Source organism: Moesziomyces antarcticus (assembly GCF_000747765.1).
Source record: "Moesziomyces antarcticus DNA, scaffold: scaffold_v10007, strain JCM 10317, whole genome shotgun sequence".
Classification (NCBI taxonomy): Eukaryota; Fungi; Basidiomycota; class Ustilaginomycetes; order Ustilaginales; family Ustilaginaceae; genus Moesziomyces; species Moesziomyces antarcticus.
In genome coordinates, this window is record NW_014639003.1 from 582,660 (window position 1) to 599,444 (window position 16,785).

Below are 16,785 nucleotides of genomic sequence, written 5' to 3' on the forward strand. Positions count from 1 at the left end.
CGGCGCGCTAACTTGTAGAGTTCTTTTGTTTGACGTGCTTGAGTTACGGGTTGTTCGGACATCCGCTTTCTGCTCCGGCTCCTTCCTCCGCAAGGCGGACCGCCAGGCTCATGGTTTGACACCAAGCTTGTGTCACATGGACGGGATCCACAACCTGGGTGCAGCCGCTTCTTTCCTCCGACGTCCTCCTCCGCAAGGCAGATCGCCAGGCTCCGCGGTTCGTCGACTCCAGCCTTCTGTCGCGCCGATGCAAATCACAACCTGACGCGCCGATAGCATCCACCAACTCGGCGCAGTCGCTTTCTGCTCCCGGCGTCCTCCTCCGCCCGGCGGACCTCCAGGCCACACAGTTCGTCAACCCCAACCTTGGCCTTCTGTCACACCGCACCGTTAGGAATCACAAGCTGGACGCGCGTGAAAGTTGGTGGGTTTGACAAGCTTGAGTTGCGGGTTGTTCGGACAACTGTGGTCCGGCGTCTTTCTCCGCAAGGCAGACCGCCGCGCCACGCGTTTCGCCGACTCCAGGCTCAGCCTTCTGTCACAACGATGGGAATCACAGACTTCGCATCGCGACAAGTTGAAATGCGTGTGACCACCGCAGAGGGCCGCACAGAGGAGATGTGTGAGCCACTGGTCGACACCAAGTCGTGGTCAGTCACCCCGTGGCATTCTAAATCCGCCTCTTTCGCAACCACACCACTCTTCCTCTGTGGTCTGGCGTGCTGAAATGTTCGATTGAAATGCACGAATTGCGGCTTGCTAGACGGATGTGCGCAGCAGTCCTAAAATGTTCTTGAGTTCGTCTAGCGCGGACTCTTCTCCCACGAGCGCGGCTGTTGGATGGTGCACGGCGGCACATATAGCGATCAACCCCGCGACGAGCGGTGCAAACGTCGGCGCAGGCGGGGTATTAAGATGAACCATCAACACCTTGCCCCCCTTCTCCGCTCTTTTGCGCACCACATCTATCACCCCTCTCAACTCTTCCAACTCTTCCTCCGCCTCTCGTAGCCTTTGTTTCGTCTGCGAGGTTCTTAGGACGGTTTCGATGCTTTGTGATGTTGGTTTGGCTTCGCGCGGCAACACTGGCCAACCCTGATTGGAACCCGGTTCTCCCGCTCCACACAACTCTGCATAAAGCAACGCTATCCTTGCAGTAAGGGCTGGAGCGGTGTCAAGGGAGCGTAGGGATCGTCGTAGCGAGTTGGCGTGACGCCACCAAAGGGCGGATTTGAACTGCGACGCGTTCTTGTACCACACCCGATCGAGCACCACCCGCTCAGCCTCAACGGCTTGGAGCCCAACAATGAGTGCGCGTAAAGAGCGTTTCAGCTGCTTCAACGTTGCCACCCCAATCGATGCATCCAAGGTGGTGCTGTCGACTTTGGACTTGCTGTCAGATCCACGCTCAGCGCAGGCGGCGTCCAGTCTCGCCTTCTTGCCGGTCGAACGCGAGGTTGGGATGGACGTCGTAGCTGTGCGCTTCAGCGATTGGCTTGAGCCGCCAGGACCGCTGGTGGAGCCTTTCATGCCGGTTACAACCCGCTCGTGCGCCGCCGCGTACGTGATGAAAAGCAAGAATGGTGATGGCGAGAAAGACAGCACCACTTTTTTTTCGGCTCAGGGTTCACCGCCCAAAGTGGAGGCGGCCCGCTCAAGCTCCGACTTCCGAACTCCTCATCTCATCACACGACCCACCATCACTTCGCGCTATCCACCGAGATTCGCATTACAGCTGCCGCGAGATGCGGTTGTACACCGAATCGTGGGCGCCAGGCGACCTGCTATTTTTCAGATCCGTGTACGGGCTGCGCCCCCCGATCTGTCTCGAGCTGCGCCGTGTGGGCGTGTCGGGCACCTGCGTCCCATAGAACGACGCCGAGTTCCTCTGGTCGCCTCCAGGCGAACGCGGGCCGGCGGGCACCGCTGCGCTTCCAGCCGGTGCATCGTCCCTGAGCTGATAGCCCTGCTTGGGCGCGCCGCCGTTGGACGTGATTGGCGCCGCACTCGCCAGCCCCGCTTGTGGCATGGGCGGCAACCTGCTCTCCCTCCTCGGCCCCATCCCCTGACGCATGCCGCCGCTTCCGGGCGTTCCGGGCGCACTGCCCGCGACCGAGCTGCGCGCCGGACTGCCGCCAACCGCAAGCTGGAGCGTGTGCATCGTCGCCATCTGCTGCTGCAAAAAGTCGCCCGTGCCCGGGCGCATGCGCAGCAGCTTCATCGCCATGTCGAGCGAGCCGTTGGCGGCCGCCTCCGAGTCGTCCTCCTTCTTCTCCTGCTTGCGCTTCTTGATGGTGCCGAGCGAGCGCTGGTTGAGCACCGACTTGTTCTTGGCACGCCGTTGCGTGCCCGCACGGCGCATCTTGGCCTGCATGCCGCGCACGCACTCCATCATCAGCTCGTCCGTCGACTGGTCGTGCAGCAGCAGATACGACAGGATCTCGCGGTACTTGACGCCCTGCAGCACGTCCAGCGGCACGCCGTGCGTCACGCCCGTCTCGGCGTCGTAAGCGTTAAAGTAGTTCTTGAGGAAGCCGAGCCACTTGAACACAATGTCCACCTCCTTGTCCGAAAGCTGCGACATGCTCGATGGCGCATCGGACAGCGGCGGCACGAGGATCGACTCGATGATGTTGAGCACCTCCTTCCACACCTTGGTCAGCACCAGCAGCGCCTCATCCTCGGACAGACTGCCCTTGAGCGTCGCCAGACACTCGTCCAGATAGTCGAGCAGCGGCGTGATGGCCGCCTCGATCTCGTGGTCCGTCAGCTGCGCAGGCCGGTTCTTGGGCTTCGCCTCGGCCTCCACCGGCGGAATCATTGACGCGTTGGCGTTGGTGCTGGCCAGCGCAGACGCGTACAGCGCCTTGACATTGCCGATCGCCTTGTCGAGATTGATGCCGCTCGTCTTGACGAGCGTCTTGAGCAGCGAGCGCGACAGGCACTGTCGGATGAACACCGACATCTTGTCGACGATGATGCGCACCATGTCGCTCTCGGCGCGCTTGAGCGAGCGGAAGGCACGCCCAAAGTGGTACAGGATGTCGTCGCGCTCGCCTTCCATGCTCACGCGCATCAGCAGACGGCCCTGCGTGTCGAGGTCCATCCACAGCTCGTGCGAAAGGAAATCGCCAAAGTAGCGCGGATCGAGCCGCAGATACGCGCGTCCGCACAGATTGTGATCGCCGACAAGCTTGCGGTCCCACACGGTGGCAGCCAGCCACATGGGCTGCTCGACGTGCACGTCAAACACCTCGTCCCACCGCGGCTCGGACGTCTCGTAGATCGTGCGTGTCTTGGCGATCTTCTGTCCGCGCTCGTCGCTCAGCGTGACGAACGAGTCGATGCGAGGATTGCTGCTCGAGTCGCGGATCGGCTGCAAGTTCTCGCCCAGCACGATCTTGATCGAAAAGATGAAGCGGTCGCGGCTGCGCTTGTCGGCCACCTCGGGCGCATGACGCTTGACAATCTCGGCCTGCTTGTCGGCATCGATCTTTTGGTAGAGCTTGTCGAGCAGCACACGCGCGGCCTCGATGTTGTTCAGACGCACGCAGGATGTCGCCTGAAAGTGGAACGGCTCCACCTTCTTCTCTCCCGCCAGCGTCTGCTTGGCCTTGACCATCCACGCCGACTGTTTCTGCGCCATATCCTGGTCCTCGGCCGTACGCGGGAACATCTCCTCCATGAACATCTCCTCCACGCGACTGCAGTACTGCTCCACGGCGCGGCTGACGATCTTGGCGAGCGTCGTGAGGAAGCGTGCGTTCTGATAAGCATGCGGCCACTTGAGCCCCAGGATAAAGTCGACCGGCTGCTGCAAAGCTCCAAAGAGATCGTCGATACTGCTGCTGTGCACTGCACCTTCGCTCTCGATGGGCGTGAAGCTGTCATTGGCGATGGCATTGTGCACCCATTCGGCGGTCTTCTTCTCCGAGTTGATGAGCCAGTGTCGGATGTGCGGCTCGAACCAGTCTGTGATGCTGAAGCTGAGCTCGGAGTCGGAGCAGAAAGCCTGGTACATGCGGAGGAGCGCCTTGACCCGATTATAGAGCGTGAAGATGTCCTCGAACGCCAAAGGTTCGTGCTCGCGCGTGGCGTGGTCGACCACCTGCTGCTTCATCGACTCGAGATCGTCGAGGAAGAGCGGAACCTGCTTTTCGAGGAGGAGCGAGACCGGATCGACCGAACCCAGCACGGGCTCGGGGTATCTCTTGTCGAGGCGCTTTGCGCCCTTTTCGAGCCAATCGAGCAGCTGGACGAGCGGCACCACCTCGTTGGTGACGACTTGCGAGAAGAGCTCGGTGGTCTTGGCAGTGTACTCGTGGATGGCCATGATACGGATGGCGTCTTTGAGCTCTTCGACGTGCGACTCGATGGCGACGGGCTCGGCGTCAAGACGCTTGTCCCTGCGAACGAAGCCGGAAGAATGCAGGTCCTGCAGCATGGTGAGGTAGGGCTGGATCTCTTCGGTCTCGACGTTGTGGATGTCCTGGAAGGTCTCGTAGAGGAAGCGGATGAAGGACTCAAAGAGCGCGGTGTAGAGCCTGACGAGCGACGTCTGATCCAAACGCATCCAGTGGGCAAATTCGTGCTCGGACAGCAAGCGCATCACGGTGGTGAGCGACTCGGACACGCAGTCCAGTGGCACCTCGCCGTTATCGTACTTGTCCTTGATGACGTGCAGGTTGGAGACGCCGAGGAAGGATGCGGACAGACGCCAGCGGAGCGCACACTCTGTGAGCAGGTCGGCGTGGCTCTTGGACAAGATGCTGAGCGAGACCTCTTCCTCCTCGGGCTGGTGCTTGATCATCTCGAGGTCGTAGTCGATGCAGATCTCGAGTGCTCGGTGGTAGTAGGCACGGGGATCGGGCGGAATGTAGACGAACGAGTCGTCTTCGTTGCCGTCGACTGAGAGGGCGGCAAACTCGGCATCGGGCGTGGCGGTTGGGCCTTCGGTGGCCGGTGAGCTGCTGCCCTGCGCGCTGCTGTACGATTCTGGCCGCGCCGGGTTGGGTCTGACGGGCGATAGACCTGGCACATCGTTTGAGGTGCTCTTGAGAAGTTCGGGGTTGTTCTGGCACATCTCCATCATGGTCTGCGAGAGCGACGCGAGCTCCTGCGCCCTCCAGCGCTGGTAGGCCTCTTCCGAGTCAAAGTCGTCTGGACGCCCTGGCCAGGGTTGTTGGAGGTTTACATTTTTGACGCATCGCTTTAGATCAGTCATGGCTGCCTGCTCGGTGCAGCTCTTCTTGATGAATTCGACGTCCTGGCTGAGCTGGTTGAGATCGACGGAAAAGAGAGTGCCGACGGTGCGGACCATGCTGGACTCGGCGAGTGGATTGGACGCTGTCGGGAAAGCGCTCGCGGAGCTGGCTCGGCGGCTGTTGCTGGCTGAGCCTGCGCTCATGTACTCTTTGGCGGCCGAGTATCCGTTGGAGCCTGCGGTGACGCTGGTGGACGTACTGGCGGAAGCAGCTGATGTGGGAGCGAGCTTGGACGAGTAGCCCTCGAGGCGGTCTGTGAGCTCGCGAGGCACGCCGCTAACGGTCTTGAGACACTCGCGGATGATGGTGACAAAGTGGCCGACCTGGTTGTTGAGCTCCTGCTTCCACTCGTCGCCGGCCGTACGCTTCTTGAGGCTGGCCTGTGCTGTGGTGACAAAGATGAGGATGAGCTCTTCGATCTTTCGGTTCTCCTTCATCTGCTTTTGGAACGAGGCTTCCTTGAAGGTGCCGTAAAAGATGCCGATGGTCTGCCTGAGGCTCTGATCTTTGAAGTTGGCATCGCGGCCCATGGCGATGAGTTCGAGGCGGTCGTTGAGCCTTTTGATGAGCTTTTCCGGGAAGCGCGCTGATTTGGAGGAGCCACCGACGTCGCGGATCATGTCTGCGAGGCCGGCAAAGCCCATCCAGCTGTCGCCTTTGGAGCTAGGCTCGGCGGCTTTCTTTGTCGTGGCTGGCGATGCGGAGGCGGCTGCATTTGCGGCGAGGCTGTCGCGAGCCTTTGCCTTGGCTTCCCTGCGAGCTTGTGTGAGATGCGCATGGTAGGCGACCTGGAGAAGGAATACGTAGACGTCTCCGTCGGTCATGGAAGCGGGAGGAGCATAGCCGCTGCGGTTGCTCTTGGTGCTGCGTGTTGTCATGGTGGTGGTGGTGGCTGTGTTGGTGTATGCCGGTGATGAATGGGTTGTGTGGAGGCGAGTTGGTGACTATCAAGGTGCTCCGCCAGGATCAAGGTATCGATGTCAGTCGCATGGACGAGTAGGCGTGAGCATGGCGAGGGCGGTTGTGATTTGCGGGCAAGATTGCGCAGCTGAGCGCGTGCTGAGTTCGGCGAGGGTATATGGAGGTGGATCGGAACCGCGCCGAGATGCCAACTCCAGCGCCGAGCGTTGAGCGTTGAGCGTCGGGTGCTGGGCAGAAGGAGGGGCCCTATCGATGTGATGCGATGGATTGGGATGTGGAGATGCGAGACGATACGCCGGTCCGCCGGTGGAAGGAGTCTGGCGGAAGTGCCGACCGACTGATGCTGGCTGACGCACCGTCGAGGCGGGCGGAGCGGAGCGAGCGTGGTTTGCGTGTCGCAACTCGGCTCCACGGCTCAAGCAAGGCGCGACATCGACCAACACAGGCTCCCCACCGTCGTCCGTGCGTGCGTCATTTTTGGCCCCCTCCCGCTGCCCCGGCTCTACCGACGGACGCTTTTGCGCGTGCGTCACATTTCGTGATGTTAGGCTTGGGGTTTGCGCTTACATAATCTGGCGGCTGCCGATTTTTGTCGAGGCTATGCGTTTCGGTTCTTCTTGCTCTTGACATGGCGGTCAGGGCAGTGATCTTCTTCCGGATCTTCCGACACCTTTCCCACCCGGCCTCGCATCGCATCGCATCGAATCGAATCTGTCAGCGTCGGCAACTCCCCGAAGCATAGACATCATGGCTTCCCGCGCCGCATCGATCGCCCAGCGGGCTCAGCTGCGCAGCTCGCCGCTGCTGGCACTGCGTCCGCGCCCCGCCTCGTCGATCGTCCCGGGCTCGTCTCGCTACGCCTCCGCGCCGAGGAGCTTCTCGGTTGCAGCATCGCCATCGCGCTCCTCGCTCTACTCGTCCGCAGCCTCGTCGCGCTCGAGCATCGCGTTGGCAGCCGGCACCCGCCTCTCCGCCGTCGGCGCAACACCGTTCGCGGCTACGGTTGCGCATCGAAACCTCTCGCTGTGGCCGTTCTCCAAGCCGTCTCCCCAACAGGCCGGGGCGTCACCGTTCGTTTCGGAAGTCGAGCAGAAGAAGGATCAGGCCGTGGAAGCCGCTAGCGAAGCCAAGCAGGCTACCGAACAAACCTGGCACGATGCCAGCGCCTCCGTCGCGGACGGCGTGCAGTCTGCGCAGGATGGCGCCTCGGACGCGGCTGCCTCGCTCAAGGAAAAGGCGTCGGAGCTGGCGCACGACGTGCAGGAGCAGCTGAGCCACATCGACACCACTGCGCTGTCGACGGCCACCGAGTCGCTCGGCGGTGCGATGGGCGTCAAGGCGGGCGAGCTGAGCGAGCTCGGACTGACCAACTGGTTCTCTCCGCCCGGCTTCCTCACCAACGTGCTTGACATTGTCGGCTCCACCACCGGCCTGCCCTGGTGGGGCACGATCATGGTGACCACGGTGGCACTGCGTGTGCTCATTGCGCCCGTCAATGTCGGCGGCCAGAAGAACGCCATCCGCCTGGGTAACATCCAGCCGCAGATGAAGCGCAACATGGACGACATCAAGCACTTCAAGGCGGCGGGCGACCAGATGCAGATGCAAAAGGCGGTCATGGACACGCAGAAGCTCTTGCGCGACAACAACGCCAACCCGATCGGCTCGCTCATCCCGCTTGCAGTGCAGCTGCCGCTCATGTTTTCGTTCTACCTTGCGCTGTCGCGACTCGCCACATCGGGGTCGGAGACCTTTGCGCACGGCGGACCTTTCTGGGCAGTCGATCTGACTTCGCCCGATCCGACGTGGATTCTTCCCGCCGTATCGACCGCCGCCACTTTTGCAGTGGCCGAGCTTGGGTTTAGGTTCGGCACGACGGGGCAGGCGGATCCGAGCCAGACGCAGATGATGAAGTACATCTTTAGGGGTCTGATGCCGGTGCTGGGTTACTTTTCCACCACCTTCCCCGCGGGCGTGCTGGTGTACTGGGCGACGACGAATGTGTTTTCGGTGGTGCAGCTGTTGGTGCTGCAGGTGCCCGTGGTTCGTCAGTGGGCCAAGTTCCCCAAGCGCATCGTACACCCCAAGAACCCCTATGCGGAAGAGAAGGAGGGTTTTATGGGTAAGCTGCGTGCGGCGCGCGACAAGCTCTCGGACTCCAACCCTACGGTCAAGCCGGTGGAAAAGTTCGGGACTGCTGCAAATGCTAGGAAGGAGGCGCTCAGGGAGATTCTGGATGACAAGGCCGCGTACGATGCAGAGCCAAAGAGCGCTGCTGCGGATGCAGAGGCTAGGGAGGCAAAGAGGAACAGAGATCGTGTTCTCAAGGCCCGCCAGCGCCGCGCACGTCAGTGAATCCACCAACACTTCCGCACACCTACTACCAACCCACCACTCTCGCTCCCTCCCCCCATCCTGTATAACATCACCTCCCAAAATGCACACTGTCACACCTATGCACGCCGCCTCACACGATCGCTCTGGAGTGACACACGCTTTTCCTGTCAGGCGAACCCCTCTCGACCGCAGCACAAACATGGGGGCACATTGCGTTCGCGCGCGACTGAATTGCGATGTGGGTGAGGCCGGGGAACTAGTCAACATTGGTGAGCGGATTGCGCTGATCACCACCTCCCTCCTGGGGCACATCCTGCGCGTCCACAACCGGCACGTCCTCGGTCTCGTCCCTCACCCTATGCACGGGAGGCTTCCAAATATTCGGATGCAGCAGCCTCTTCCAGTACGGAATCGTAAGCCCTTCCCTGCGCATGCGCATCAGCTCGTTGCGACTCTTGTCCTTGAGCTGCACATTGTTCCAGCGCGCCAGCGTAGTGCTCTCGCTCCCATGCTCGCCGTGCCGCCGCAGGATCTCGGCATACACCTTGAACTTGGGCGCCACCTTCTTGTACCGCGCCAGCTCGTGCAGGCTCTCGAGCAGACACCGCACCTCCGTGTCGGTCCAGTACGATCGGCCCGTCATGTTGTGTCCCGTCACGTACAGGTTGCTGCGCTTGTATGGCTGCACTCGCACCGCCTGCCCAGCCGGCTCGGTTCGCTGCGTGCCCGAACGCGCACGTCGTCCCCGCCCCGCTGGCCGCGTGCGTCGCTGCGCCTCGTCGTCGTCCAGTTCATCCACCTCCTCGTCATCCGACCCGCGGATCGGGTCGTCCTCTTCCGCTGTAGGCTCGCCGCGCGTGCTGCCAGGTCGATACGGCCCGATGCGGCGTCGCACAACCGCATCGCTCGAGTGCAGGATCTGCGCAACCGATTCGGCATTGCGCATCGCAATCGCGTCCACGTTTTCGCCATCCGCCGGCACATCGTCCACAGGCAGCGGCATCGCATCGTCGTCCGCCTCCGGGTGGTAGAACTGCAGCGTACCCGGGCGCGGCCGTCTCGCCGCCAGCGCAGCGTCCAAAGCCGCACGCCGGTCGAGGACCGCTCCGTCGTCGTCGCCCACAAAGTTCGCATCGGGCGTGCTTCGAACCGCGCCAAGCTCGCCGTCCACGCCCTCGGCGCGCTCCTGCGCCCGGTCCCGCGACGCATCGCCCTGCTCGCTGCCCGAGCCTTCCTCCACCAGCCGCCCGGATGCAGTGGACAGGATGCGCGCATCCGATCTCGCAGCGTCGTCAGGAAGACCCCGGCCAAGCCCTGTGGCGCCACCGTCAGCTGCGGCTGCCCGTGCAGCTGCTCGCGTGGCTCGCGTGCTTGTAGTTGCGGCTACAGCAGGCGCGGCGATGTTGTCCGCTTGCTGCGCGGATGCAGCGGCTTGAGCACGCGTCTTGATCGGGCTGGCAGATTCGCGCTTCAGCTCCAGCTGGCGCGGCGCACTGCGCGATCCGGTGCGTCGGGCCGTCTGCGGCTCGCTATCGTCGCTGTCCTCGCTATCTTCGCTGTCCTCGTCCTCCTCGGCCCCTTCTTGCTCCGCATTCTGGTCCTCTTGCTCCGCATTCTGGTCCTCTTGCTGCTGCTCTGCCGATGCTTCGCCCTCCTCTTCCTCTGTCGTAGCCTCAGGAACGTAACTCTTGCGCATGTTCGGCCGTGTGCTTCGCCGAGTTGCACTCTTCGCGGGAACTTCCGCCACGCTGGCTGCGCCGCGAGTTGATTTGGCAGGGCCCTCGGTGACCTCCTTGGCCTTCCTCTTGCCGCTCCTTTTCTTGCGCGTGGCGTTTTCGAGGAACACATCCTCCTCCTCTTCGCCCTGCGAGTCGAAGCGCGACTCGCGCACGGCCGCGGCCGAGCCGTCGAGCATGCGTGCGCTTCTGCGCGCGGCCGGCTCCACCTGGCGGACAAGACGATTCTGCTTGTCAAAGCCGATGCGGCTGGCGCGCTCCTTGGCCGGCGAATCAAAGGGCCCGTCGCGCGTGCGTCGCAGATCGCCGGCACCGGTCGCATCGCTCGTCTCCGATATCTCGACAGCCTCCACCAGCACGCCTCGCTCGTGTGTGCGGCCCGAGCTGTGCAGCGCTGCAGACATCCGCGCCCCAAGCTGGTTCGTCCGCGGTGGGCTCGATGCAATGTCGAGATCCACACTGCTGGCTTCCGCCGCAGCAGCCACCTCGGAGCCCGACTCTTGCAGCATCGCGTCGAGCTCGTTCATCTTTTGCGTCGCGGTCAGATCGGCCTCGCCCTGGTCCTGGCCGCGTCGATTCCTCGTGGTGGCTTGAGACTCGTCATCCTGCAGCATGTCGTCGAGCCAGTTGGCGTACTGCGATGCGAAAGCTTGCGAGGCTTGCGGTCCCTGCGCGGTCGCCTTGGGCGTGGACTGGGTTGGGCCTGCGATCGCGCTGGAGGCATCGTTGAATCGAGAGCTGGAGCTGGGCGCGATCTCGGGCACGTCCGACTCGCTAAACACGCTCGATTCGCGCGCGAGTCGGTCGATGATCAAGGGCAGCGTCGTGGAATGCATGCCCGCATCCACTTCGCGCACGACGTCGCGGACGTATCCAGTGAGGTCAGCCGACATGCTGGCGAACGAAAAGCTATCGCGCATGGCTTCAAAGTCGTAGCCCATGGCCTGGAGGTCGATCTGGCGCACGTTTGCAAACGTCTCGTAGCGCTGCACCATGCGCTCGATTTCGGCGCGGTTCGTGTTGCGCTGGCGCTTGACCCGCTGCAACGAGTGCCGGACAACGTCGCCGCTCATGAGATCGATGAGAAGGTCCGACGCGGCGGTGCGTGCCTCTTCTTCGGTCATCTCGCCCGCCCTCGCGGCGCGGACAATGCGCTCGAGCCGGTGGATGAAGATCTGGATGCTCATGTCGAGCAGCATGTTGAGCACCTCGTCGGTGAGCTCCCAATCGAACGGCAGGATCCAGCGCAGAAAGATGCGGCGGGCGTCGCTGAGCTCGCTGACGTTGCGCAGCGGCGCACGCAGCACGTCGGCGCTCGTGACGAGCTGTCCGGAGCGTCGGCCGTACTCGGCGGCTTGCGTGGGCAGCTGGTGGATGTAGTGCACAAACGTGGCGCAGTTGGCCATCTTCATGGCCTCCTCGAATCCGTCCGGCAGCGGCTGGCCTGCCGCATTGAGCGAGCGCTTGACCTCGTCAATGTCGACAAAGTGGTGCATGTACTGCGCCTCTGCGAGCAGCTGGTTGGTCTTGTAAGACTCGAACGGCGCCCAGTTGCGCATCATGTCGTCGAACGACTCGGGCCGCCATCCGAGCGTGTAGAGGTCCATGTAGAAGTGGAGGACGCCTTTTGCGTTGATGACCAGCGCCGCACAGCGCTCTTCGATGGTCGGCACGTCGAGACGGCCATCTGGAAGCGCCAGCGAGGGTCGAAGGCGCTGCCCGGGTCTGGCCATGGTCGTGTTGCCCGCAGATTCGTCTGCCGAAGTGTCGTTTAGGTCGAGCTTTGCGGAACGCCGGGAAGCGCGGTTGGTGGCGCCGGACTGTTCGGATCGTCGGCTGCGCGCTGTGTACATGCTGCGAGAGTCGGACCGCTCCGAGATCGTAGTGCGGGCAAGCGGTGCGCTCTGCCTCGAGGGCCTAGAAGCCTGGGAGCGCATGGACGAGCTGACGGCTGAGGGTGGTGCGGCGATCGACTTCCTCTCGGGCCGGATGCCGCGCTTTTGTGTGGCGCGAAAGCGGTCGAGCGCGGACTGGGTGGTGTCGAGCTGAGCATTGTCGATCATGACGCGTCGGTTGGGTCGCGGGGTGACCTGTTCGAGGACGAGCGCCTCGTCCATGGCGTCGTCCTCGTCATCTTCATCGAGGCGCTCCGGGATGTACACCACTGGCTGGGGGTCTTTGCGACTGCTGCTGTTGCTGCTGCTGCCGCCACCATCATCTTCGAATTCGGAAGCAGATTCGAGCTGCATGCGATAGGCATTTGCGGGTTGAAGCGAGGTGGTAGTGCGCCTTCTGGCCATGCGGTCATACTGATTGCGCTCGGCCGCTGCCGCCGCGGAAGCTGATGTGGATGCGGCGACGGACGCGCGCGTCCTTCTGGAGCTTGAGGCCACACTGGCCATGGTTGCGTTCTGTTGATATCCGACTATGCCGATCTATCACGAGATCATGGCCGGGATCGCCGCGTCGTGGTATGCTGTTGGACGCGTTCCGGTATACGTCGATATGGGGGCTCAGCTTTTGCTCAATATGGATGGATGTAGGGAATGAAGTGCGGATGGATGCAGGAAAGCAACGTGATGGTCCCGCTCGAACCAAGCGCCCAGCTGTGGAAATTCCGTGGAGCTGCGCAGCCGACCCAAAAGTGACACCGCCCGACGCGTGCGGCGTGGAGGCGTCCCCTGACCCCGGCGCCAGACCGACGCGTCTCGCTCGGCCCTTTGTCACGGCTCAGGTTTTCTTCAAACTCGACCTCATCTTACCATCGCTTCATCACGGCCTCCCCGCCATTTCCATACAATCATGCTCGCTTGGCCACATGGAATCCACTGTAGGCATGCATCTACTCGAGACTGACATTGACTGACATGATGATTTCGAGAGAGGAAAGGAGACTCTAATGTTACAAGCAATCGACGGCGACCGCACCCGCGTCCCGTCGGATGTCCTCCATTCAATGATGATGACCGGAGCAATGCCAGCGCAGGTGCGAGTCCTTGTGCTACTGCTGCTGCTGGTTTAGACAGACTGCGGCCTAGGAGACCGAGTTGCATGAGAATGGGCTTCCAACCGAGCCGGTGTTGTACGAGTCGCGGATCGAGATCGCACTCGCCCAGACACCCGCCACGCAGATGACGGCCGAGATGGCAATCACGAGCACGGCGACGACGAGGCCGACGATCTTGCGCCACGACTCCACCCAGCGGCCCTGGTTGAGGTAGAGCCACATGACGGCGCTGAGGCCCGTGAAGAGCGACCAGAAGAGCGCCGCCTCGAGGCCGAGGAACGACGAGAAGAACGGGATGAGCTCGGCGAGGATGAAGGCGAGCACCCAGGTGAGCGCGTTGATGAGCGTCCACACGATCCAGCCGAGCTTGGTCGAGTTGTGGATGTGCTGCGGGCGCGAGCGGAAGACGATGATGTACAGATGCTTGTTGGCCACCTGTCCGCTCTCGCAGCCGGCGATGAGGATGGTGGGCAGCGCCAGGCCGTACGCGATGCGGCTCATGGTGTACGAGAGGCTGTTGAGACTGGGCGACGTGGTGTACTGGCCGAGGTTGTTGTAGATCACACCGCCCACGATGAGGTAGAGCACCAGCTGGACGCCCACGAGCACAAACAGACTCTTGCGGAAGTCGGTGGGCTTGCGCATCTCCGAGATGATGGGCAGGTAGCTCGGGATCGCACCGAAGCTGACAAAGAGGTTGAGCACGTAGAGGAATCCGGTGAGGAAGTCGACCTTGATGCCCGGTGCCGGACCGAAGGCGACCACCTTGATGGGCGGTGCACCCTCGGGAGCGTTCTGCGGGCCCGTCACGCCGCTGGCGATCATGGCAAAGATGACGACGACGACGATGGAGCTGAACGAGACAAACGCCGAGATGGAGAAGAGCTTGTACGAGCGCGGCAGCGTGAAGAGGAACGAGATGACGGCAAAGACGGCGGCGAGCGCGATGGCGCACGAGTGCCAGCCGAGCACGTGGAACGCCTGTGCGCCGAGCAGCACATGGTTGCCCTGCAGGAAGACGGAGAAGATGAGCTGCGCGGCGCCGAGGAAGCGCGCACCCCAGGGCCCGAACATGAGGAAGCCGGCGTCCTGCAGGTTCTGGACGCCGGGGAAGCGCATCTTGAGCTTCCAGTACTGGTCGCCGGTGTACCAGCAGATGTAGGCGAAGAGGAAGGTGAGCAGCACGAACGGCACCACGCCGAGCGAGACGGCGACGAGCGGGATGCTGAGGATGCCGAGCGCGATGGCGTAGGCGACCTGGTTGAAGAAGGCGCCCTTCCAGCCGAGCGTCTTGGGGATGGCGCCGTGGTCGTGTGCGTTCTGCTGCGCCTGCTGCACCTTGGTCACCTCCTCAATGTCGCTGACCTGCACATTCTGGCCCTTTTCCGACGTCTCGTACATCTGTGCGCCACGCTCGCCGAGCAGCTCGAAGAGGTAGCTGTCCTGCCACGACTTTGCGCGCTCGCCCGAGGGGAAGAGGAACGACGAGCCGACGGGCCGCGACGAGGTCTCGGACTTGCGTTCGGGAGAGGGCGAGGTGCTTCGGTGTGTGTCGCGTGCGACGGCGCTGGTAGTGGTGATGCTGTCGTTGCTCAGACGAGCCGGGGTTTCGTGATTGGAGGATGCCATTTTGAAAGGGGGCGTTTCGCGGCTTGGCCGATTAAATAGACACGATGCAGAGATGTGAAGCGGTGGGCGCTGGGCGTTGCGATGCGTTGCGATGCGTTGCGATGTTCGGATTCCAGCTTGGTGATGCGAAGAACGGGCGCCAGTTGCGGAGAGTGTGATGAAGAATCGAGGAGATGCGAGCGAAGTCGAAACCTTGAGCCAGCTAAATCCAGCGGAAGTTGCCGGTGTACTTTAGCAGCGACGGATGAGCCGATGCCGTTCGGAAGAAGGAGCACGCCGAATTGGAGAAAGAAACGGACTTGAGCTTGATGATGCGCAGCGATGGCGTGATCCGTAGTCGCAGATACAGAGGAGCCAACCTTAAAAGGGGACGCGTGGTGAGGGAGCGAGCGGGACGGATGGTGGGGAAAGGAAAGGAAACGGAACTCAAGGCACGCCGAAGACTGTTTTTTGTCCGTGATGGGATGGGGAGGGGCGTGGGAGCTAGATTGGCTGGTATCATATGGCAAGGGCCGACGGAGGATCCGATAGCTTGCTTGCGCAAAAGATCGTTTGCGCACCACGAACCCCCACCAAAGTCACCCCTTTGCCACTCCTCGGCGCCCGTCTGGTCACGGTGTGCGCGGGCCCCGCCTCGGAGCCAATGGATTGAGGCGAGCATGGCGGCGCACACCCAGGGTCTCTTTGCTCGCTCACCAGGCTATCAGATGCACTTCCTACTTTTGCTCGCGCCAGACCTCTCTCTGCTTCTGTGGCCAAGCCTTTTGCATCTGCATGCGTTGGTGCGCAGCGTCGGGTCTTCTAGCGGTTTGACTTGACCATGCCCACTTGCAAAAGGTGGGCTCACATGACCCCGCCCTGAGCGCCGCCTCGTTCCCTCTCACATTCTTTGACCCTTGCCTTCGCCTCTCGAGCGCCCGCTTGTTCAGAACAATGGCCAGCCTGGCCTTACGATGACTCCACCACGCTCTCGTTTGAGTTCTCTGCCGAGGAGGGAGCGTGGGGGTCGGCTTTGAGGCTGCTTGGGTCGCGTTGCGGTGCACACGTCAAGCGCATGCGCTGCGCCTTTCTGCCTTTCTTTCTTTTTTTTTTTTCTGGAAATTTTGGCGCAGCTGCAGGCCAGAGACGCAGACGGATTGAGCCTCGGCTGCCTAAATTTCGCACATCTGCAACGTCACCTGCCCTCCCGTCAGCGCCAATCCTCCGACGACCAGCCTCGTCGGAAACGCAGCCCGGATCGGCGCCGCCTCGCCGCTCGATTCGACCCACGCATTGCTGTTCGAAGTTGGACCCGGCCCTGACTCCCCCACCCCGCCCCAAGCCCACACACAGTAGGCTTTGTATAACTCAGTTCGGTATGTCCGGGTACCTTTGTCCGGTTACCGTTCGTCCGTCTGCCTTCGTCGAGGCCAGTGTCGGCGCTGGAGAGGAAGAAGGTGGGCGGAGGAATGCAGCTCAAAGTTCGTCGTCGGAGCATGCTGACGAAATTAAAATTTATTAAAATAACGGTGGGTTGAGGGAGGTCTTTGTTCATGCATATGGCGCGTCGCTTCGGCCGCTGACGTCGATGCGATTGGTCGACTTTTTATGGCCCACGGCCCGACTCTCCTTGCCCATTGGCCATCACCTCAGCCATGCTGAGCAGGCCAAACGTGACTCCAACCCTGGACTGATCAAGCAGCGACTTCGAAATCTAGGCCTAGAATGCTATTCCTCGAGTGTATGAGCTTGATTGCTACTGTGTGGGTGTCGACGCTGCAATGGTGGGAGGGATCTGCAATTCCGTGGGTCGAGCGGCGCATGTGCGGCAACTTGAGCGGCAAGGCTCGGAAATTTTTTTGGCCTCGGGCGGGTTGCCAAGAAGGCTCGCTCGAATTTGGACAGGCGGAGG

The 16,785-nt window shown here is 62.0% G+C and overlaps 6 protein-coding genes across 6 annotated transcripts; 1 reads left to right on the top strand and 5 right to left on the bottom strand.

Annotated features, from left to right (window-relative positions):
* Positions 1-759: 759 nt before the first annotated feature.
* Positions 760-1,530, bottom strand: PAN0_007d3312 (uncharacterized protein; the record flags this gene model as incomplete). Its single annotated transcript, XM_014801396.1, has 1 exon — positions 760-1,530. The coding sequence occupies one exon, from the start codon at positions 1,528-1,530 to the stop codon at positions 760-762; it is 771 nt and encodes a 256-aa protein (XP_014656882.1).
* Positions 1,531-1,729: 199 nt separating this feature from the next.
* On the bottom strand, positions 1,730-6,142 carry PAN0_007d3313 (c2 domain protein; the record flags this gene model as incomplete). The annotated part of the gene is made up of 1 exon (XM_014801397.1): positions 1,730-6,142. One exon carries the CDS (start codon positions 6,140-6,142, stop codon positions 1,730-1,732), a length of 4,413 nt encoding a protein of 1,470 aa, XP_014656883.1.
* Positions 6,143-6,244: 102 nt separating this feature from the next.
* Positions 6,245-6,815, bottom strand: PAN0_007d3314 (uncharacterized protein; the record flags this gene model as incomplete). Its single annotated transcript, XM_014801398.1, has 2 exons — positions 6,245-6,700; positions 6,753-6,815. The coding sequence occupies 2 exons, from the start codon at positions 6,813-6,815 to the stop codon at positions 6,245-6,247; spliced, it is 519 nt and encodes a 172-aa protein (XP_014656884.1).
* Positions 6,816-6,932: 117 nt separating this feature from the next.
* On the top strand, positions 6,933-8,540 carry PAN0_007c3315 (oxidase cytochrome c assembly 1-like; the record flags this gene model as incomplete). Its single annotated transcript, XM_014801399.1, has 1 exon — positions 6,933-8,540. One exon carries the CDS (start codon positions 6,933-6,935, stop codon positions 8,538-8,540), a length of 1,608 nt encoding a protein of 535 aa, XP_014656885.1.
* A 238-nt stretch (positions 8,541-8,778) lies between these two features.
* On the bottom strand, positions 8,779-12,660 carry PAN0_007d3316 (uncharacterized protein; the record flags this gene model as incomplete). Its single annotated transcript, XM_014801400.1, has 1 exon — positions 8,779-12,660. One exon carries the CDS (start codon positions 12,658-12,660, stop codon positions 8,779-8,781), a length of 3,882 nt encoding a protein of 1,293 aa, XP_014656886.1.
* A 632-nt stretch (positions 12,661-13,292) lies between these two features.
* PAN0_007d3317 (amino acid transporter, AAAP family) lies at positions 13,293-14,894 on the bottom strand (the record flags this gene model as incomplete). Its single annotated transcript, XM_014801401.1, has 1 exon — positions 13,293-14,894. One exon carries the CDS (start codon positions 14,892-14,894, stop codon positions 13,293-13,295), a length of 1,602 nt encoding a protein of 533 aa, XP_014656887.1.
* Between the last annotated feature and the right edge of the window lie 1,891 nt (positions 14,895-16,785).